Source organism: Hippichthys cyanospilos, chromosome 6 (genome assembly GCF_059441005.1).
Source record: "Hippichthys cyanospilos isolate Australia breed blue-spotted pipefish chromosome 6, RoL_Hcya_1.0, whole genome shotgun sequence".
Taxonomy (NCBI): Eukaryota; Metazoa; Chordata; class Actinopteri; order Syngnathiformes; family Syngnathidae; genus Hippichthys; species Hippichthys cyanospilos.
In genome coordinates this window covers 24,002,059-24,024,122 of record NC_142374.1, presented here as the reverse complement: position 1 = coordinate 24,024,122, position 22,064 = coordinate 24,002,059, and the positions used below count along the sequence as shown (strand labels likewise).

The following is a 22,064-nucleotide window of genomic DNA, read 5'->3' as shown; positions in this document are numbered from 1 at the left end:
GAGGAAGACGCTAAATCACGTCGCCGATGGCAAGGAATCGTTCGAAAACATCGGTCCAAACCGGCGAGCGTCGGGATTGCTTAAATCTCCCCGCTCTTTGACCTAAATCATCAGTTGCGAGAATTCCTTCGTACACCTGGTCCGCGTGAACATGAGCAAAGAGATAAAATCGCCGATTGCAAAAAGCTGTACGTTAGGCGGAGTGAACGCCGCAAATCACGGGTCCCCAAATGTTTTCATCCGAGGGCCACGTTACACTTCTCCGTCAGTTTGGAACCAAAACGGTTGACGATCGCAGACGAACGTTTATCGGTTTCCAAAATGTCGCACTTAATCAAATATTAATACTTCCTTCTGGCGCAGACAGAAAAAACTAATCATAATGAGTCTCTAGTATTGTCCCGGGGGCAGGACAAAATGCGGAAGCGGTCCGGATCCGGCCCGCAAGCTGTAGTTTGGGGACCCCCTGTAAATTGTCTTCTGTACGTACAAAAACATTACAGTGAAGGGGCATTGTTTTATTTTAAATCTGGAGAACCCTTTTGAGTTCCTTCAACTCAGGGGTACCCACCCGTACCCCCATTTGAGAACTACTGTCACGGGGGTACATCACTAAAAAAACAGAGAACATCATGAAATAATGTATAATAATAATGGTCTGTCTTTGTAGCCTGTGATGTGATGATGACACTTTGAAGACTTAGCCATTAATTGGTCTCTATCGCCACCTACTGTCTTGAGGTGAAACACAAGTCAACAAAGAATTTTCTGTTTACTGACGTGGTTTGACCACCGCTCAATGGATTTTTGCCGAAATTGCAGGAGAATCAATGTCATAAATCCTGTTAAAATGCATCTCAAAAATTGTATTTAGAATGGTTTTATATGGGCCAAAATTTGGACAATGATTATTTTTGTACACAAAATCTCACACGTCCAGCCGCAATCACTTAGAAATGTCAGAATCGTTGCATTTTGAACTTCCACGTTCTAATCATCTGCTGGAAATTTCAGAAAAAAAATCCTATTGATTCTTTTACAGTATATCATAAAAAATCAAAGGACTTTCCGTTATTTGTAACATCCATGGCACTGAAGGCACTGAAAAAGTTAAGGTCCACTGGGACTCAAAGCGTCCCTCAGCGTTCCTGCAGATGTTTCTTCGTTCAAGCTAGGAGACGAAGCTAAGTGAATACGAGCGCTTCTAGTTAAGCGCCTGCAGCTGCAGCCTCCTGACCCCTTTGACAAAACCACTTGTACTGACAAATCCGACGTTAGGGACGGGAGCTTTTCAGCACCAAAGTCAGCGGAGAAGAAAAAAAAAACACTGCGGCATAGGGATGAAGATGTATGACCCTTCGCCGCAGTGGTGTAAATCTTTCATCTGCCGCCCAGAACCCCCCTCAAAAAAAAAAAAAAAAAAGGCGATGAGGCTTTGCCGAAAGCGGGCCCGAGGCCTCGTTGAAGGTCTGGACTTTGAACGGGGGCCTGCTGATGGTTATGCAATGTGCCGTTGTAAAAAGAAACGAGACTCCGCAGCTCATCCTGGATGTGTTTCATGTGTGTGAGAACACCGCAGTCAGGCGGACGAGCGCCGCGTTTGACGTTGCGAACTCGCCGGAGATCGGTAGAACCTGAACCGTACTTTTATCCTCACCTCAGCAGCTTGTGGGGACTGGGTTTTGCTTCCGGGAAAGCAAAGAAACTTCAAAATAAAAGCCTGAAAAAGGCTATCGCATTGTGTTTGTATTTAAATGGATAGAATTAGCGTGTTGGTGGCGTGTTCAGTTGTTGGAGCACTTGACCATGACCATTACATTTTTGGTTATTGTTTTCCTGATCATATTTTCGACATCTACTCACGTTAGACTTGCTTACCAAATGTCAAGTTAGCTAAGCTAAAAAGGCATCAACCAATCTGGCAATGAAAACTATGCTAGTCGCATTAGCATCCGTTATTAGCTGCGCAAACTCACAGAGCCGCGATCCCCCAATGGCCGCCCGACTTCTTGCCGGCCTCGGTGAACAGCGACAGACCGATGAGGTTGATGGTGGGCGCGATGGCCAGCGGCCCGATGTACCGGAGCACGAAGCCGATCAGGCCGGTGAAGCCTAGCATGATCTGGACCAGTGACGACACCAAGATAGCTCCTTGGATCTGTCGAGAGAAGATGGGGAATGAGTCAGATGTTTTGCCTGAAGGCGCTTGTGAGATGATTCAGTACATTTGTGATTCCGATGATGTGATATGATTCACCCCAGATTGGTGTGATATGAATCACTCCAAATACCATGCTCCTGAATTCCAATACGATTTATTCACATTATTATGACGGTGGTCCTCAAATGCGGGGGCGCGTGGACCTCTAGGGTTCCCTCAAGGCATTTCACGGGGTGTGGGAAAGTTTCACCGGCAGGTATCAGGCAGGTCTCACGAAATTTTAAAGCTTTCCAGTGTCGGAACAGGAAAAGTAATTTTCTCTTTTCAAATCAAGAGCATGTGACTTGGAAGATGAAGACACTGATAAGAAACTAATTATCTTCCTACCAGTCTATCTATCTTTGTATCTGTCTAGCTAGCTAGCAAGCTAGATAGATAGATAGATAGATAGATAGATAGATAGATAGATAGATAGATAGATAGATAGATAAAACGTTAGCTAGCTAGCTAGCTAGCTAGCTAGCTAGCTAGATAGATAGATAGATAGATAGATAGATAGATAGATAGATAGATAGATAAAATGTTAGCTAGCTAGCATAGATAGATAAACCGATAGCTAGCTAGCATAGATAGATCGATCAAACGTTAGCTAGCTAGCTTAGATAGATAGATAACTAGCTAGCTAGCTAGCTATCTCACTTTTGTACCATAAGTGAGATAGCTAGCTAGCTAGCTAGCTAGTTATCTATCTATCTATCTATCTATCTATCTATCTATCTATCTATCTATCTATCTAGCGAGCTAACGTTTTATCTATCTATCTAGCTAGCTAGCTAGCGTTTTATCTATCTGTCTGTCTGTCTATCTATCTATCTATCTATCTATCTATCTATCTATCTATCTATCTTTTCATATTTGATCTCGTCATTCCTACTGTAGCTCTCACACTGAATTCAATGACATTTTAAGGATTGACCCAATCGGGCAAACGGGTCACGCGTCTGTCTGCGGGATTATTATATTCACACATCACAGCAAAGATCTAAATGTATTAGTTATGGCCCTCTGCTGAGCATTTTTGAGTCATGGTGGCTCTCGCGAGGATTTCTTTTGCAACACTTTGCTGACAGAGACCGGATTAATGGCTGCGAAAATGCATAATGCGCTTTTAACAAACGGCAGATTTATTCTCCAGACGGACGTTCATTTCATGACCCCAAATATTCTTGTTACCGCGCGGGTTGCCTGTTGAGCTACATTCCAGTATAAAAGCGACAAATTGGAAGTTTTTAGAGACGGATGAATATCCTGGCTGGACATTTTTAAACCGTTACCAGCAATAAGATTCTCCGTCATTTCGTTACGTTTTACCACAATCGCTTTAAAATTCGCTTCAATTACGTATGGTTCCCCAATAACGATACAAGTAATCGTGCTCACGATTGTATTCGGTCAGATGACGATATTCTCCAGTTTCGATTTTTCTTTTTTTTTTTTTGACGCTCTGAAAAATAATTCATTTTGTCTGGCCTGTGACCGGGTAAATTGGACATCCAAAACTATCCTCGGGTGTGATTGGGTGCGCGAATGCTTGTCGGTCTCTAGAAAATGGATGGATGGATACCATTCACATTGGACTTACCTCGCGCATTCGCGACATCCACACTTCGTCGCTACTTTCCGCTACCTGCAACGGGCTGGTGCCGTTATGCGCGGACAACATGGCGAGCCCTTGCCGGGCGGGACACTGCCACTTGGGCAGCGCCAAGATGGCCAGCGTGGGCGTGATGAAGCTGAAGGTGCCGCCCTGGAGGATTGGCAACCTGTTTACCAATAAAAATGATTTATTAGACGCCTAAAATGCATCTGATATGATCCTGAAGCCCATCTTTGATGCCGATGCCAATTTTGGGCAGAAAAATCCCATTTGCACAATAGAGATGTTCTTCCCTGTCAAAGAATCATGGGAAATATCATCAGACCGGAGCAAACTGAGAGTTTCTGGCGGCGGGTAACCCTATGGGGCAACGGGAGGTTTCTTGTGCCAAAAAGGTTTTCAGTAGGGATCTTTCATCCCATTTGTTCTTTCAGTATGAGTACAGTGGTCTTTCGTTCTGATACTAACCTGTGATGGGAAATCCACGAAGTAGCCATTTTTATTTTATTTTTTTATTATTTTAATAAAATCCCGCACAATCCATTTCTCATTTAACCCCTGGGTGTCCAGGGATTTTTCGCTCATCACCCAACTCGGGCTGACTTTGAAATGGTCATAACAACGTCAAATAGAAATATGTATGTTTACTTTCAACTCCTCAAAATATTCAGTGGCATCAGCCCTTTCATCGTGAATAAGATAAAACATAATTCCTGCTTTTTTTTTTAATTTTATGAACATGTTTTTGCAAAAAAAACAAAAAAAATGTGGAGAGGCAACAAAAAAAAATAATACGGTAAGTACTGTATGCATTCACACAGGTGACAAGAGGTGCGTTCAATGACCATTCATACTGTAGGACATCTCAAAAACGTCTCTAGAAAAACTCATATAACGTGCGCGGAAACATTAGATGATTTATCCGACGCCCCAAAATCAGAACATGCGCTTCTCAACTCAAATTTTAGGGTTAGCGGATCCAATTTTTTACTACGACAACGACGACTCGATTAGCGCAGTCCAACTGTCATCCAAATGTCCTTTAATGCTAGCTTCGCTTGGAGCGACCATTTCACGGCCCTTTAAACACAAACAGATTTTATCGTCGCGCCACCGAACGCGAAAAGCCGTAAACAGACGACGCTAGCTTAATTTTGGCCCATGCTAACACGAGCGCCGCTTTCGGCCACATGTTTTGCGCGGATGTGACAGCGCGGACTTTGAAGCGCTCCGTTCGCATGTCGTTTGGCGGCTTCTCACGTCGTACCAGAGACGTGACAGAAGCGGAATGCCTTCGGCAGTTTTACTAGCGTAAACTGGCTGTCCACGCCGCTTTTAAGTTGAAAGCAAAGGCCTCCGGAGTGCTGACGTGGGCACGCATCGCCCGCATCAAGATGTATTTTATATATTTTATATGTGCAGTTTAATGCGATAAATACATATTGTGATAAATCAAAGATTGGTTTCAGACCCCTTTGACTATATGACGAGAAAGCACATTCCTTTGGCATGCATGCATTTGGACAGATGCTGCGGCCTCTGTTGTTGATGGGAACAACATCGTTTACAAGGGAAGGCTTTTTTTTTTTATTTGACATGGAATAAATTAACATTGGAAGTGTTTTTTATCGTCACGTGTTCTACACTGTTAAAAAAATTAAATGACGGTAAGGCATTTTCTACATTTACAGTCAAAATTTGGATTGATATTGTTGATTTTAACATTACAAAATGCACGGTGTAAAATCAACCGTATCGATACAATTTTTTAACGTAAATGTAGAAAATGTGTTATCGTAAAGCGGTATATTTTGTAATTATAAAATCAACAGTATCAATACAATTTTTTACCATAAATGTAGGAAATGTCTTACCGTAATTTAACTTTTAACTGAGTTGATGGTATATTACTGTAAAAACAGCCATTTTTTTTTTTTTTTTTACAGTGTAGAACATAAAAATTTACCATTTTATTGGCACAATTTTATTACAATATATGTAGAAAATGCGTTAGCGTACTTAACGATTCTTTTGTGGCAACTGAGTTGATGATATTTTACCAAAAAAAAACATATACTGTGTACATATATATATATATATATATATATATATATATATATATATATATATATATATATATATATATATATATATATACATATATATATATATATATATATATATATATATATATATATATATATATATATATATATATATATATATATATATTTTTTTTTTTTTTTTTTTTTTTTTTACAGTTGAGAACATACTACGGTACTACTACAGTTGCTTTTACACAGTAAGTACAGTACAGTATTTTGTAATTGTAAAATCAACAGTATCAATATCACTATCAAACAATTGTATTGAAACTGTTGATTTTATAATCACAAAATGTAATGCGTTAAGTCACTGTAACACGCTCTACATTTACGATAAAATATTTGATACTGTTGAATTTATAATTACAAAAAGTACTGTGTAAAACACGCTAAAAAAATTGTTGTTGTTGATTTTACAATTACAAAAACGTACTGTGTAAAATCAACAGCCTTTTTACCCTAAATGTAGAAATGGGTAATTAACAATATGTTGGTTTTTTTTCAGTTTTAGACTAACCTGTAACCTGTTTCAACACTGTCAAAAAGTAGTTGTTGAAAGTTGAAATTGTTTTTATCTTTTGTTACAATTAAAAGGATAACATTTGTTAACATTTTTAACAGATAATAATCTTATTGACAGTCAGCGTGACGAGTGTGGTGGGGGGGGGGGGGCGAAGGTTTTTGTCTTTCCCGTGGGGGCGTAAAGGATGCAAAGCAAACAAAGATGAGCCGTTTGGCGAGATTTGCGTTGACTTCTGGTGACCTGCGTGGGCCGCCCCCGCCAGACAAAAGGCCGGCTTATTTGCTCAGGTTGTTCGCTACGACTCAATCGCGTGGGAGGCGGCGGCGTGCTCATGAAGATGGATGCATCACCATCGCCGTCGTCATCTCCTCACTCCCCCGCCGGCGTGCTTAATGGCTCCCGCGGGTTCGGGACACACAAAAGTGAAGCTGTACGCGCTAAGCTGCATACACATTGGACAGCTTATTTATGGACGGTGTGTGTGTGTGTGTGTGTGTGTGTGTGTGTGTGTGTGTGTGTGGTAACGTGAGCATGACCCGGGAAATTTGTCTGGGCATGAAGGACGAAGAAAAAGGCCCAATCGTTTTTCATTTTTTAACATAGGCACCTTTTGCCCTGATAACAGGTTTGCACACGTTCTCAGGCTATGATGTGGATAATTCTTTATGACCCGGAAGGACTTTCGGTTCACACACAGCCGTGTTTTATCAAGTGGTTAATAGCTTGAATTCCTTACCGCGTTTGAAACCAAGGGTGTTCCGATTCAATATTAATGTTTTTCGCGTCATTTTCTTCAACGTCATTCTGGCAGTATACAAGAGCTGATACTTACAAATAATAATAATAAACGAAAATAGATAAATACAGTAAATAATCATTAAAACACAGGGCAACACGACTAATTTCCTTGATGAGTCCAAACCAATGAAAAAATGAAGCCTGCTTAGACTCGAGTACATTATTTACACTTTTAAATTTTAATCAATTAGCAATTTCGGTCTTTTCAAACCGAATTTATTTAAAAAAATTTACAAATCGGATTTTTTTAAATCCCATTCTCTATTGACAGCAGTCTATAAGTTAGGAATCAGGTGAGAAACAACGCCATTTCACACTGGTAAATAATATATTAATTGAGCTAAGCGGAGGCTTTTGCCATGCAAACGTGTAAAACATTGCCCTCTGGTGGTAGAATGACAAAGCGCTTGATTTGACATGTAGATAGTCGGCTTTTTAAAAGTTAAATCGCTCAGGATCAGCTTCATTAATTGTGGCAGCCGTTAAGTCGTGTTCGCGATTAAAATTCGATTGATCGTGCTGCCCAACAAAGCTAGATGCTAATGCTAACGTGAACGCTAGTATCGTGTAAAGACTTTCTGTCAGGGAAGCTCATCTGGACATTTCTCGTAAAAGTAAGTTTTTTTTTCTGTTGACAGCAATCTAATGGATTCCGTCCCATACATTTTTTTAACGATTCGCAAAATCATTTTGCGGGCCGGATCGTAGCTCCTCGCGGGCCACATTCGGCCCGCGTGCCGCGTGTTTGATAGCGATGCGTTATGGAAGCAGGCGAAGTGGATATTTACCTGACGCCGACGCTGGTCTGAAGCAGCGTGCTGAGGCCGGACACGAAGAAAATGGTGCAGATGAGCTGACTTTTGGCCACGTTGTCGTCGCCGATGCAGAGCGGCTCGGCCAAGATGAGCGGGATGGCGATGATGCCGCCGAACGCCAGGACGTAATGCTGCCGCACAGCGGACCATAGCTTAGCGCTTCATTTTTGAACAAATCGCCTTGAATTTCGCTTCACGGTGATCTTAGCGTAGCCGTGACACATTAGCGTGTCTCGCTAGGACGCAAAGTTTACTACTGGTGAGGTTCGTGTTTAAAAAAAAATATGTATATATCGACATTCTTTTCGCATACGTAATATTTGGCCTTACGGGCTTGCGTTTCCAGGTGTGCAAAACATGTTTTAACAGCAAAACCTGAATTTTAATAGCAGTTTAGCTAGGTCGCAAAATAAAAAAACGGCAATAACTTCAAACTCGTACGCTTCCTTTATTGTAGCGGGGACTTGCCTTTTTTTATTAGCATTTTCCCGCAAAACACGCACGTATATTTTACAATAACGCGAGGAAGCGCCGAGGTTAGGCGCTTCAAAAAAATAACGCAAGATATAACGAGAACCATAAATCACGATCGGGTTTCATGAGGATAGCTCGCTAACAAGAACATACACGCCATGTAGTTAGTCCTTATTACCACCCACTGCCGGCTGATCCCAATAAATTCTTTGTTGTTTTCGTTCAACACTTTGTTTTTTTTTTTTACTAGCCCGGCCTTATTATCACCCAACTTGTGCTGACTTTGAAAGGGTCGCAACGTCGTCAAATATAAAAATACTTTCAAACCCTCAAAATTTTCAGTGGCGTCAGCCATATGCATACATATATCATTTTTGGGGGCGGGGGGAACCTACACCTCCTTTACCTACAAAAATTGTAAAAATGCGATTAAAGCAAAAGTAACTGCCCTGTATATTAGTATATTTATGAAATAGGAATAACTATGATGTCATAATTAGAGTATTATGACTTTTGATGACTTTTGCATTACGGGAGTCCAGGCTAAGCCGATCATTGGAAGGCTTGCAAATGTCATAAATTGGCCGCCAGCGCCACCCGGTGGTTTTGGGGCGTCAACACAAACATTTCTCTTGTGCCCCGTTCACGAGTTCCTGTTGAAAGGATTCATGCAAAAATCGTGGGAATTGCATGATAGAATATCGGGTTTTCAATATATCCAAAAATGACAAAATTTGAATGGCAGTAATTGAGCCTGACATGGGCTAAATTTGACACCTATATATATATATATATATATATATATATATATATATATATATATATTTTTTTTTTTTTTTTTTTTTTTTTTTTTCAAGAATTGGATCTAAGGAATTACAACTTACTATACTGCATTAGTCCTAAAGTAATTGATTACTCCAAGTACTAAAATAAGTAGCAATAACGCATCAACTGTGATTGATTACTTTAGCTACTGAAGTATTAAATTGCTTAGGTAAGTACTAAATAACTTACCTCATGTAATTAGGTACTAAATTAATCAATTAGGTAATAAAGTACTAAGGTAATCAATTACTTCAGGTAATAAAGTAGGAATATAATAGATTGTCATTCATCTAGTAGCAGCCATTTTTTCAACCCTGTTTTAGCCAATAATGGGGGAAAAAAATAGTTCAAGTACCAGGAATTAAATATCTGCTAAAAAGAAACTAAGTGTGTTTGGAAGCCAAGGATTTCAAATTGTTTCCATCAATGTGGATTTCATTGTGTCATGAAATTGCCCGTCCATCATATTTAAATGACCTACTTTGGCGTTCCTCGGTTTTTTTTTCCCGCTGATGTCTGAATGGAAAATGACAGCGCCGATAAACCAGCACTTTGGCAGTAGGAAACGCGGTCTCTCCTTTTCGGTGAATTTGGACCCATTTTTTTCTTTTTTTTTTCGCCAGGACTTACGCCGAGAACTTCTTTTGGCTTATTGTTTCCAAAATAGCCTTGTAGTTTGTTTTTTGTTTTGTTTTTTCAAACCTGCAGCGCGTTCCTGATTAAGTGCAGGTGCTGGAAAGGAAGGCCAAGCTGTCACGGTTTCTCAAAGACGCCGCCAGTTCTCGTCATCGTAACCTTTGAAGTTTTCTGACGCTGCCAAGGCGCCGTGTTCGCGCCGCGCCGCGCCGACGCTACCGACCTTTACGTTACATTCCGGCCAATCCCCGTTGTGTGGTTTTCTTTTTTCTTTTTTTTCTGGCGTTCCCGTTTTAAATCATATAGATTTACGCTGATGTCTTTGAAGGCTGGTACAGGTTGTGTTTGATGGCGGGAAAAAAACTCCGGGGAAGGGATGTTCCCCAGCAGGATTCCCCAGAAAAGATGACAAATGGTGTAAATCGAGTTTTTTGTTTTGTTTTTATTGCTAGCTTACTGATAAGACCGGGAAAAAAAATTAACTCAGAATATTTGGAAAATTGAAATTTGCACAGAAAGACCACCATTATTTTTTGAAACAGCATTTGTTTTTTTTGTTTTTTTGTTGTTGTTGTTTTTTTTTTACCAATTTGGACAATTGGAAAGCACACAAGTTGATTGTTTTGGTTTGGAGCAGGACTTTTTTCAACCGATTTCCAAAGGATTGAAAAATTGAAAATGGCACAGTAAGTTGATTGTTTTGTTTTTACCCTTTCATTTTAGGGACTTTTTATTGAATTTTTTTACCAATTTCCAAAGGTTTGGAAACTTGAAAACGGCACAGAAAGTGCTGAAAGTTTTTATTTCAATTTTTATACCAATTTCCAAAGGTTTGGAAAATTGAAATCAGCGTAGAAATTTGTGTGTTTTGATTTAAAGCAGCCGTTTTAGGAACTTTTTTGTTGTTGTTTATGAAATACCGAAGGTTTAAAAATTTGAAAACTGCACAGAAAGTCCACCGTTTTGGTTCGAAGCAGCCATATTCTGGACTTTTTTTAACCGATTTACAAAAGTTTGGAAAAGTGAAGAGAAAGTCGACCGTTTTGGTTTGAGGTAACCATTGAAACCGGCATAGAAATTCCATTGTTTTGATTTAAAGCAGCCATTTTAGGAACTTTTTTGTTGTTGTTTATGAAATAGCAAAGTTTTAAAAATTTGAAAACCGCACAGAAAGTCCACCGTTTTGGTTTGAAGTAGCCATTTTAGGGACTTTTTATTCATTTTTTTTTTTACCAATTTCTAAAGGTTTGGAAAATTGAACCCGCCATAGAAATTTGACCTTTTTTGATTTAAAGCAGCCATTTTCGGAACTTTTTTGTTGTTGTTTATGAAATAGCGAAGGTTTAAAAATTTGAAAACCGCACAGAAAGTTCACCGTTTTGGTTTGAAGTAGCCATTTTAGAGACTTTTTATTCATTTTTTTTTTACAAATTTCCAAAGGTTTGGAAAATTGAAACCGCCAAAGAAATTCGACTGTTTTGATTTAAAGCAGCCATTTTCGGAACTTTTTTGTTGTTGTTTTTTGAATTAGCGAAGGCTTAAAAATGTTCAATTCACAAAGAAAGTCGAGTGTTTTGGTTTGAAACAGCCATTTTGGAGCCTTTTTTTTTTTTTACCTATTTCTTTGCGGTCACTGCAATTGAGATAATGCCGGGTTGACGATATCAATAAATTGCAATATAAAGTGACGCAGTATCGCAATACAACGTTCAGTTTTCAATATATTAGCCCTCAATTTTGAGTCGCTTCATTTTCATGATATTTCACGATAACAAAGTATCCATTCACTAATTATTCGATATAATGTCCGTCATATAATATAACAGCATTTCTTCTTGGTGTTTGTGGTAGGGCACAGATTTTTCTTCCGTATCTCACGCCTGAATTTAAAAGGTCTTGAAAAATCCCAGTCTTCGTTAACGACATTTTCTGACGAAACCTCGCCGCTCATAAGTTGATCAAATCTTCCTTTTGAACTCGGCGGATGCAAAGTTAATCAGAGTGCGGCGTCTAATAACGGGGGCGCGCGGAACACGCCGTATTATTGCAAAAGGGCATTTCTAACTTGATTTCCGATCGAATATGAAAATTCCGGGTCATCGGTTTTCACTTATTTCATTAGGCCGCTCGGAGAGCTCGAGTTACTGAAAGCTTTCAGTGTGAAACGTTTCGGTCCAAACTGAGCAGGGCGGGCAGCGACGCTACGCTCGTTTGCCTCGAGGTCACCAGCTGCAAAGAAATATTCCGCCTTGGCGGAAATTCGTATGCAAACAAAGCTATGATGCGAGGCCAAGCTGGGATTTGCGTAGCCGTAATTAGCCGTTAGCTCCGTAACGTCATCGAGGCGAAAAGAACTCGTAATCTGCTCCGGCTTGGCGAGACGCTCCTTTATATCAAATCAAATAAAAACACCTTACGAACATTCGGACACGGAACGTTCGTAAAATACGCCCTGCCAATTGATGAGTCACAACGTTTGCTAGCTAGTCGGTCGGTTAGATCAGCGCTTGTCAAACGTCTTTAGTCGTGCGTTTTTTGGACGGGGGGAAAAAAAACGCTGCGCCATCTGTGCCTTAACTCATTCAATCCCAGAGACGTATTCGTACGTCTTTACAGAGTCCAGACATTCAATCCCAGGTACTTATTTACCGTACACTGTCTTTCTCTTATGGGTATGAAAATAACCGACACTAAATGAGTTCAACTTTGCACCTGCATGTGTACTGGTATGTAGGTGTTTTTTTATTAAGTCATTCGGTGCCGTGGACGAGAATTCTCGCCTTTTAAAATAGTAAGAATAATAAGAAAATACGTTTGTTTTTTTTGTTGTTTTTTATGCAAGGTAGCTGACACCCTTGACTAATGCTTGCCTGATATAAGCCAATTGAGCAATGCAGTGCTAACTGTGACCACTGGATGGCAGTGTTTCCACACTTACAACACAGCCATTACCTACATTCAAATCTATATGCAAGGAACAGAATTGATTAATCGTGATTAAAATACCGTAGTTGTGGATTAATCTGTCAATCGACTGGTTGCTTACTTTTCATTTCCCCGCTTCACGTCGGAGAACGGCTAAGCTAGGTAATCGGATCCTCGGTTCCCGGTCGCTTATCTTTTATCGTACGCCGTTTTCGCGATTTAGGGCCGTCGTAAAGCGAGCCCCCCCCCCCCCCCTCCGCCCCGTGGTGGGGGCTTGACTCGACCTTCGACCCTACCTGGAAGCCGAGCAGAATGCAGAGGTACCAGGGCGGCCGGTCGTTGAGCGCGTAGACCAATTCGGCGGCCGAGTCGGCGCTCTCCTTCCGGGCCTCCGCCTCCACCGCCGGCTGTTCCTCGACATCTTTGCCCTTCCGAAAACAAGCGCGCGGTGAAAAATGTGAAATTGCAAAAACAAATGGAGCGACGCGCACACAAACGGAGCCGTATCTCACAGCGGGTTTTATTTAGGTTCCTGCCTCGCCGTGCGTAATGGAACGCCGTCAATGCCGTTTGGCGCGCCCGGGAAGCAAATACCGAGCATATGCGCTGAAATTCTTTTTGATTTGCGGCATGCGCAACAAGGGAGGTTATGGCATACTCCCCCGCGCACACACATACCGCAAATGTTATTTCAGTCCCGGTGGTCCGTCTAACCTTCCACCTCGCCTGTATTTTGCCGCGGATATCATGACATGTGTATGAAATGTGTCGGTACGCCTAGGTCAGTGCCTCCCCACGCTCCGAGTTTCCTACTCGGTGTCTCGAATTAAGACGGCGGTCGTTTTTCAGGGCTTAGTCAAAGCGCAAGGCCTACACCCCGTTGGGACGGTTTCTCCTAACGCTCGTTGTTGTTGACGTTGTGCGGGGTTTCGCCTGGCAACAAAGTGCGCGCTTAACCCCCGAGTGTCCGGGGATTCGCCGCCCTACCCTGCTGACTTTACGCGTCCGCTGTGGTGGACGTGGGTTTCCGCTTGCTGTCTTTTGGCTCCTTGGAGATATGCGACTAAGTCCTAGTGGCCTCAGTTTAGAGCGGTCAGGTCTTTCCGAGGATATCTCATGGGCTTGGGTGGGACCCGATTCACTTTTCTGTCTTGCTGAGGCAAAACATTTCGGTACTTTATTATCATATCCTCCTGAGACCCAGACAATGATTAGTGTCCCCCCATAGTGGACCTTTGTTTTTGGTCTATATCGTTTGACTGATTGGAGCTTCCCTACTAAGTCCGAGTGTCCATTGTAGTGGTTTTTGGTCTACGCCGTTTGACTGATTGGAGCTTCCCTAATAAGTCTGAGTGTCCATTGTAGTGGACATTTGTTTTTGGTCTATACCGTTTGACTGATTGGAGCTTCCCTACTAAGTCCGAGTGTCCATTGTAGTGGTTTTTGGTCTACGCCGTTTGACTGATTGGAGCTTCCCTAGTAAGTCCGAGTGTCCATTGTAGTGGACATTTGTTTTTGGTCTATAACGTTTGACTGATTGGAGCTTCCCTACTAAGTCCGAGTGTCCATTGTAGTGGACATTTGTTTTTGGTTGAAATATGTTGGATCAATGCAACTTAGTCCTCGTGTCCTCAGTAGAGGACATTCTGGCCTTTCCAATGATGATCTCGTGTTTGGGTGGGTCGCAATTCCCTTTGAGGTCACGCTGAGACAAAATGGACACAAGGGTGGACATTAGTGAATTGGCTGGCTCTCGGGAGGACATTGCCTCTTTTTTCAATGTTTAGCTCAAAAAATATGTTCCCATTAACAGGTATAAAAAGGAGAGACTTCAAATCGAGGATCACACGAGTAGCCCGCAGACCTGTCCCGCATACAAGTCATAGAACATTGTGATTTTCTCAGAGTTTTGCAAACGATTATGCATATATGACATTTACAGGTATTAGCTGGTAACCCTTCGTATTACTCGGTACCAAAGAAGTAGCGCTCGGTTTCAAAAACGATTCCTGCTTTAAATCTCCGGAAATGCATTTTTATTCCGTTTGGATGCACCGCACCATATTTTGGCTCAAAGCTATGCTTGGTCCCGAGGTCGACGCGCGCCGAAGAAAACGGCGGCGGACACCGGCCGGCGTTCGACGGCCGCTTCCGACCGCGAATCGTGGACGGGCCCTCGATCGGGTTTCATGTCAAACACGGGGAGCGATTCATGCTCCGTTTTATTTCCCGTGTCAGCACGTTTGTGCCGTACACAAAGGCGCCTTTGATACCTGAGCCGCCCGCCGCGTAGCGTGACGTCCGATGAGACGCTAACGCGAGTCCGTCCCGTCCGAAATAGCCACAAGGGTTCCTTTGTGGTCACGTTGAATCCGATAGCCTTTGTCGTCTTGTCTTTGTCGTCGTTTTGTTCTCGCGTTTATGTCACGACAAAGCGTCCTCGTCATGCTCGGCTCGAACAAGGCATTGTGGTAAATGAGAAGGGCGTGTACGCACTTCAAAGTTGGGCCCGATTGAGAAACTTGGAAAACAGAGCGACCGTTTGAATCTCGGGTCGGTTTGAAAATCTCCGCTCAGTGCCGATGAAACCGGCTACGTACTAGATTGCTCATACCGCGTGCACCTACGAAACCGACTTTGGTGCGTGCTTGGGGTGCGCCAAGGAAATCGAAGAATCGGGAATTTACCACGATTCGGGCATTTTGAATCAAATGTTTTTTTCGATTTGAAAATCGATTCTGAATTCAATCGTAGAACGCCAAAATCAGAATCTAATCCAATCGCGAGACCGTCAAAAATTCCGACCAGTGAAACATTGCGTGCGCCTACGATGTGCAAGGAAAATGTTACATGTATTCACAGTTAAACTATAATTTATTCTAGTATTGAAGTCAGCACAATAATAGGACCCTATATCACAAATGTCAGCTAGCTATATGCTAACATTTGGGACAGGAGGACCACTTGGTTAAAAGGCAAATATTACAGGAGAGCGACAAAGGAACAAAAAAACAAAAAGCGGTGTGGGTTCATTTTTCCGTCCTAATTGCTTCAGATTGATTGACAGGGAATGACGATATTAGACGTGTCCACAAAATTTACCGTTGCTCGGATGCGATAGGCAGCAAATCACTAATGGCCAGAATATTACGGCATCCGTTTCATTTCAGGCCAGGAAAAACCTGATAAGGAACCCTGCTGCGTACTGAAAGAACAAACTGTCTGCACAAACTTGATTCGACCGGGGCAAAAGTGTATCTTAATACTTTTTTTTTTTTTTTTTTTTTACCTACTTGTAGATGTGTTGGTATGTGTTGGCATATTTACGAGCGTTAGGAGCAAGGACTACTTGATACCGAGGGGGTGTCTTAAAAACACAAAGAGGTCAACTCCCTGTTCGAGAGGCCGCATGGGACGGATCGCTTTCCCCAGCGTGGTACAAGCATTAAACATTCAAGTTGCTAAGCTAGCGCCGGGCTAGAATGGCGTGGCGTGTTTGTTGAAAATATTCCGCCAGAATATGTACTCAATAGCAATTAATGGGCTTTGTTCATTGTAAACGATGCTAAAAATATGTTTACATACGATTTACTAATGCGTTTAGTTAGCGATTAGCATTTAAGCTAGCGATTAACATATTAGCTCACGAACGTTAGCATGCTAGCTTAGTCCACTGTATCATTCAACAGACAAGAGGGGCAAAACATTTTATTGTATTTGAATATCAATATCTATAGAAAATATGGAAGATTGCCCAGATCGATTTACAAATGCGTTTAGTTAGCGATTAGCATTTAAGCTAGCGATTAGCATATTTACTCACGAACGTTAGCATGCTAGTTTAGTCCTGTTTAGTCCTGTAGATAGATAGATAGATAGATAGATAGATAGATAGATAGATAGATAGATAGATAGATAGATAGATAGATAGATAGATAGATAGATAGATAGATAGATAGATAGATAGATAGATAGATAGATAGATAGATAGATAGATAGATAGATAGATAGATAGATAGATAGATAGATAGATAGATAGATAGATAGATAAAACGCTAGCTAGCTAGCTAGTTAGATAAAATGTTAGCTCGCTAGATAGATAGATAGATAGATAGATAGATAGATAGATAGATAGATAGATAGATAGATAAAACGCTAGCTAGCTAGCTAGTTAGATAAAATGTTAGCTCGCTAGATAGATAGATAGATAGATAGATAGATAGATAGATAGATAGATAGATAGATAGATAGATAGATAGATAGATAGATAAAAATATGTAAAATTATCCATATACTGTATGTGTGTATAGATATAAGGCTGGAAGATAAATCAACATTCAATTATTATGTAATTGTTGCTGAACCTTTGTCCACTAAATCTGACTTAAAATCGGTCTACATTATTTTAATTATTCGTTTTGGGTTTATTATGTTGATTAAAATCGTAGTTGTCCAGAATGACTGAAGAAAGGTCATCCAAATTAAGCATTTCTTGGTTTCCAGTAGAAAATCTGTCTTTTATACTGCAGTTTTTTTTTTTTTAATTTACTCGGATTTTCAAATGATCCCTCTCCAGAATGGCCTTTGTTTACATTTTCTGAACATTTGAAATCCCCCCCCGCACGCTGGATCTGTTCTGTCCCTTTCCTCGCTTGGCTTCGCAGTGCAAGCAGATTGTCAATCCCCCCCCCCCCCCCAATGCGGATATTCTCAACCTGACTTTTCCGTAGTTGGAGAATCGCTTTATGACTTTTGAACTCGCGGTCCAGGTGTTTTGTTTTGTTTTTTTACTTTTTTTTTTTAAACACCTGTTTGTTCTCAATACGCTGAGAAATTTCCTCACCTGACACTCGATAAGCGTGGTGAAAAAGCGACGCAAAGAAGTGTGGGTTTTTTTTTTTTGGGGGGGGGGGGGGGCAATAAAAGCGATGCACTGGATGCCCACACGCTGACTGCCGTTGCCAGTGATGGATACGCATTGTGAATTACTCAGGAACATCTGGAAGGTGGAAAACGATACGCTCGGGCAATAGGCACCTGCATAGCGCAAGTGTTTTTTATTTTCATTTTTATTTTTGCTGTTTCATAGCACATGTTCGCATTTGGGGAAAAAAAAAAAAAACATGACTTAGTGCTTTTTCCCGGAAAACTTATGAGAGCAACTTTTTGTGACCTTACTGCTTTTTGTTAATGCAACGTATCTAAAAATGAGAATTTAAAGCATTATTTTGGAGACATTCATAACTCCAGTAAAAAAAAAAAAAATAAACAAAAGAGTATATGATTGAATCTATTTAGTTCCAGACATTTTTAGACCCTCCTTTAGCTGGAAAAAAATGTGAAAGGAAATATAGGTATCAATTATATTTAAAAAATAAATAAATAAAAATTACAATAACGTATTGTTGATGTGTAAAAATTGGATTATTTCCTGGGGCCCCTAAGCATTTGGGGGCCACCCCTCTCTCTCCTTGAAAAAGTTGGCCCATCTAGTTCCCGTCTAGTTGGTAACGGAATTCTTTTTCATTCAAAGAAGAAGAGAAAGAAATCACTACCGGCCCCCAACACACTTGGGGCCACCCCCCTCCCTGGTTGATAAAGATGGCATCAGGCCTCCTTAAGGCTAAAGAATAATGTAATAAGCTATTTGCTGGATTTGTTTTGTTTTGTGAGCAGTAAAATATCGTCAGTAAAATATTTCTAAGCACCACTATCACCCCCCCCCCCAACATACCTGGGGCTCCCCCTCCGGTTGAGAAAGGTGGCTTTGGGTTCTTAAAGGGGTGTGGATAATGAGATGAAAAAATATGTTTTTGTTTATAATGTTTCATCAGTAAAATAGCTGTAAGCAATATTACTGGAGGTCAACATAGTTGGGGCCCCTCCCTCTTCTTGTTTCTTGGATTTGGGCTTTTTAAGGCTAATCAATAGCCTTTTGGGGCCTTTTAAGGCTAATCAATAACCAATTATTTATTCACAAAACCTTTCATTTGTGAGGTGTCATCGGCAAAAGCACTTCCGGCCCCCAACAAACTGGGGTCACACCCCTCCCTGATTTACAAAGGAGGCAGCAGGCCTCTTTAATCTGATCAATAATGTCATAAATACTTATTCACACACAAGATTTTTCTTTTGTAACGTGTCATCAGTCAAACCACGACTGGCCCCAAACATACTTGGGGCCACACCCTTGCCCGGTTCAAGAATATCTGTAACGTACTCGGGACCCCGAGAAAATCTTCCCGTTACAACTCTCCTGCACATCCAATTTTGGATTGCACAACAGTTACTAGACATCTATGCAAAAAGTGTCTTAACAACTTCATGAGCCAAGTGCGTTCCCTAAATTATCCGGCGTACCCCATGGCGGCAGGCGCTGTCACAAAAGCACGCAAATATATGGAGGTGCCGGGTCAAAGTGCAAGACATGAGACGGAGGGTGCACACCAAGACAACAAACAGGTCTGCTACTTTTGCTAGCGCATGCTTTGCATTGTGCAACAAAATAAGATCAGTATTTGTGGCTTTGTGGGGCCATCTGCTGGTCGGCTGCCTGCACTGCACTGCTCTACATTCAAATAGCCTCTACATTCAAATATATATATATATATATATATATATATATATATATATATATATATATATATATATATATATATATATATATATATATATATATATATATATATATATATATATATATATATATATATATATATATATATATATATAATGAGTGCAAAGTATTTTTCAATCAGAATAAGAAAACTTTGAATAGTGCTGTTCCCTCAATATCAGATTTATTCATTCTTTTTTTACTATGCCTTGGCGTATTTTCATCTGTTTTTCTTTCCGGGTTCGTCTGCTGCAAAATTGTGCCATCAATGACAATCTGAATAAAACCAAGCACAATACAACAGCACAAATTAGTGATAACCTGCCTCATGTTCCAATTCATTAGCTCTTAATTTGAAAACTATCTCGTTCGTGTCACAAATCCTGTTAAAAGCTCGTGAGCCATACGTTGCTACACCTTCCAATTCATTTGCGTTTAGTTTGAAAGTAAAACCACGTTGTATTTATGAATAAAATAATAATAATAAAAAAATAATATTAAATAATAATATGAATAATAATTTTAAAAAATGCGTACATAAATATAATAAATGATATATAAATCAGGAGAAGGGCTAAAAGTGAAAAAAAAAACTTTGTCCTTTACTCAATAAGACAGTAGTACGGCAGTAGTCATATTTATGCCCTTATTATTAAATACATCTTTGACCTCAGAGGATTTTGGACTTAAAAATAAATTGTCGTAAATACATGAATCGAAAAATACATATTTTTATGTCTTGAATTGTATAATAATCATAAAATATTCAATTGCGCAATAAACTGTTTAGGCTTGCTGCTGATGAAAATTAGCTTAACTTAGCTAACTCGCGCACATTTGTATGGCATAATATTCATAAATGCGCATCATCTTTTTGCAACCAAAAAAAAGATCAATTGCGTAATTATGAAATTAAACAAGCACGGACACATACTGCCATCTAGCGTTGACCTTCTGATCTCTCACTCGAATGAGGACTTCAATGACACTTGAAAACACACACACGCACACACACTTTGAGTGTAGTTGAACGCCGATATGTCAGCTTTGGGCTCGAAAAAAAGAAATTGGAAGTATATTTGGAGAAAGGCCCGCTAGCACATATGGCAGCCATTCCACTGGTATGGCTCATAAATACTTGCCAGGATGTCTACGACGTTTGACTCAGCATGAAACGCAGCGGGCTTCGGCTTTTATGGACTTTACTGTTTTTCTAGGATCTTAAATTATTCTTTTATTGTTACTGTCTTATTGTACGGTAACAGTCAAAAGTTTGGAAACACCATCCAGGGTTTCCTCCAGGATCTTTTTGTTTTTTTTTTCCCCTTTCGCCTGCTGGCCGTTGGGGGGGGCTACATTTTTTATACCGTTTGATTTTTTTTTAAAAACAAAGGAACCAAAGATTTCATGATACAGTGCGATAATCACAATGTACATTCAAAACTACACGAAAAAAATTACGAAAAATTACGAAAAAAATTATATATATATATATATATATATATATATATATATATATATTAGTAGACAAAAAAAATCTCTCTCAAAATAAACATTGTTTTTTTTTTAGTAACCATAGTTTGTTTTTATTATTATTATTGATATATAAAGTCACATCCGTACGTCAAAATTCAATTATGTGGCTCGAATGCTTTGAATACAAAAAAATTCGAATTTTTAATTTACTGTTTATAGGACGCGCCCATGTGTTTGCCCTTGGGAAAAAAAACGTTTCTTATATTTGGGGAATTACGGTAAAACATTATAAAACTCAAGGAAGGAAGGGATTTTTTTTTTTTCGAGGTGAAAAGCGTAAGGAAAAAAAGGCCCGAAATCCTTCTTCTTACCACGTACATTTACATTATTTATTTATTTACGACTTGTACACTCACTACAAAAGTAAAGCCCAGTGTAATCGATTCCATTGACATTTAGCACACTTTGCCGATTCCACATTCCGCAGTGGCTTACTACTGAAACACTGTAAGGTTAAAAAAAAAAGAAAAAGAAACGAAAAATCCCTTTGCGTTTTTGGTTTTTGGTCCAAAGGAGGGCCGACTCACCCCGAAAGCCGGATTGTCCGATCCCAGCTCCTTGAGGCCCAGGTCCAGGCAGTCCTCCTTGACAGTGAGATGCATTCCGCAGGCGGGCGGACGGTCAACAAACACCGACCTCAGAGTTGTAGGATAAAAAAAAAAAAAAAAAAAAAAAGTGCGGGACTAAGACGCTGGGTCGCCACGGCAACTGAAGCTCTGAAGGGCCGGTCACAAGGAGGACGGCGGAGCCATCGCGGGACCTCCCTCCCTCCCTCGGCCCACCGGACGCTCATGTGATGCGTGACCGGGGCCGGTCCTGTGAAAGCGCGTCCGTCACATGCGGCGCTCGGTTGGTCACCCCCGTCATCGGCGCCAGAGGCCTGAGTGGCCCCCGGTTTTTACAACGCCAAGTGTTCTCGAGAGCCCTCCAAGAATTTGGAGAGGCTTGCTAGTCCCGGACCCGTCTAGGGTCCGTATAGGCACGTCCGGCAAA

The 22,064-nt window shown here is 40.6% G+C and overlaps 1 protein-coding gene across 1 annotated transcript in view; it reads right to left on the bottom strand.

Annotated features, from left to right (window-relative positions):
• The window catches only part of LOC148422910 (solute carrier family 23 member 2), a 48,237-nt gene extending 26,396 nt beyond the window's left edge, over positions 1-21,841 (bottom strand). The window contains exons 1-5 of the mRNA XM_088416457.1: positions 21,599-21,841; positions 13,216-13,347; positions 8,033-8,190; positions 3,804-3,984; positions 1,977-2,158 (exon numbers count right to left, since the gene is read on the bottom strand). Coding sequence (XP_088272583.1) covers positions 1,977-2,158; positions 3,804-3,984; positions 8,033-8,190; positions 13,216-13,347; positions 21,599-21,673 — 728 coding nt within the window. The 5' untranslated portion in view covers positions 21,674-21,841. The remainder of the gene's footprint in view (positions 1-1,976; positions 2,159-3,803; positions 3,985-8,032; positions 8,191-13,215; positions 13,348-21,598) is intronic.
• Between the last annotated feature and the right edge of the window lie 223 nt (positions 21,842-22,064).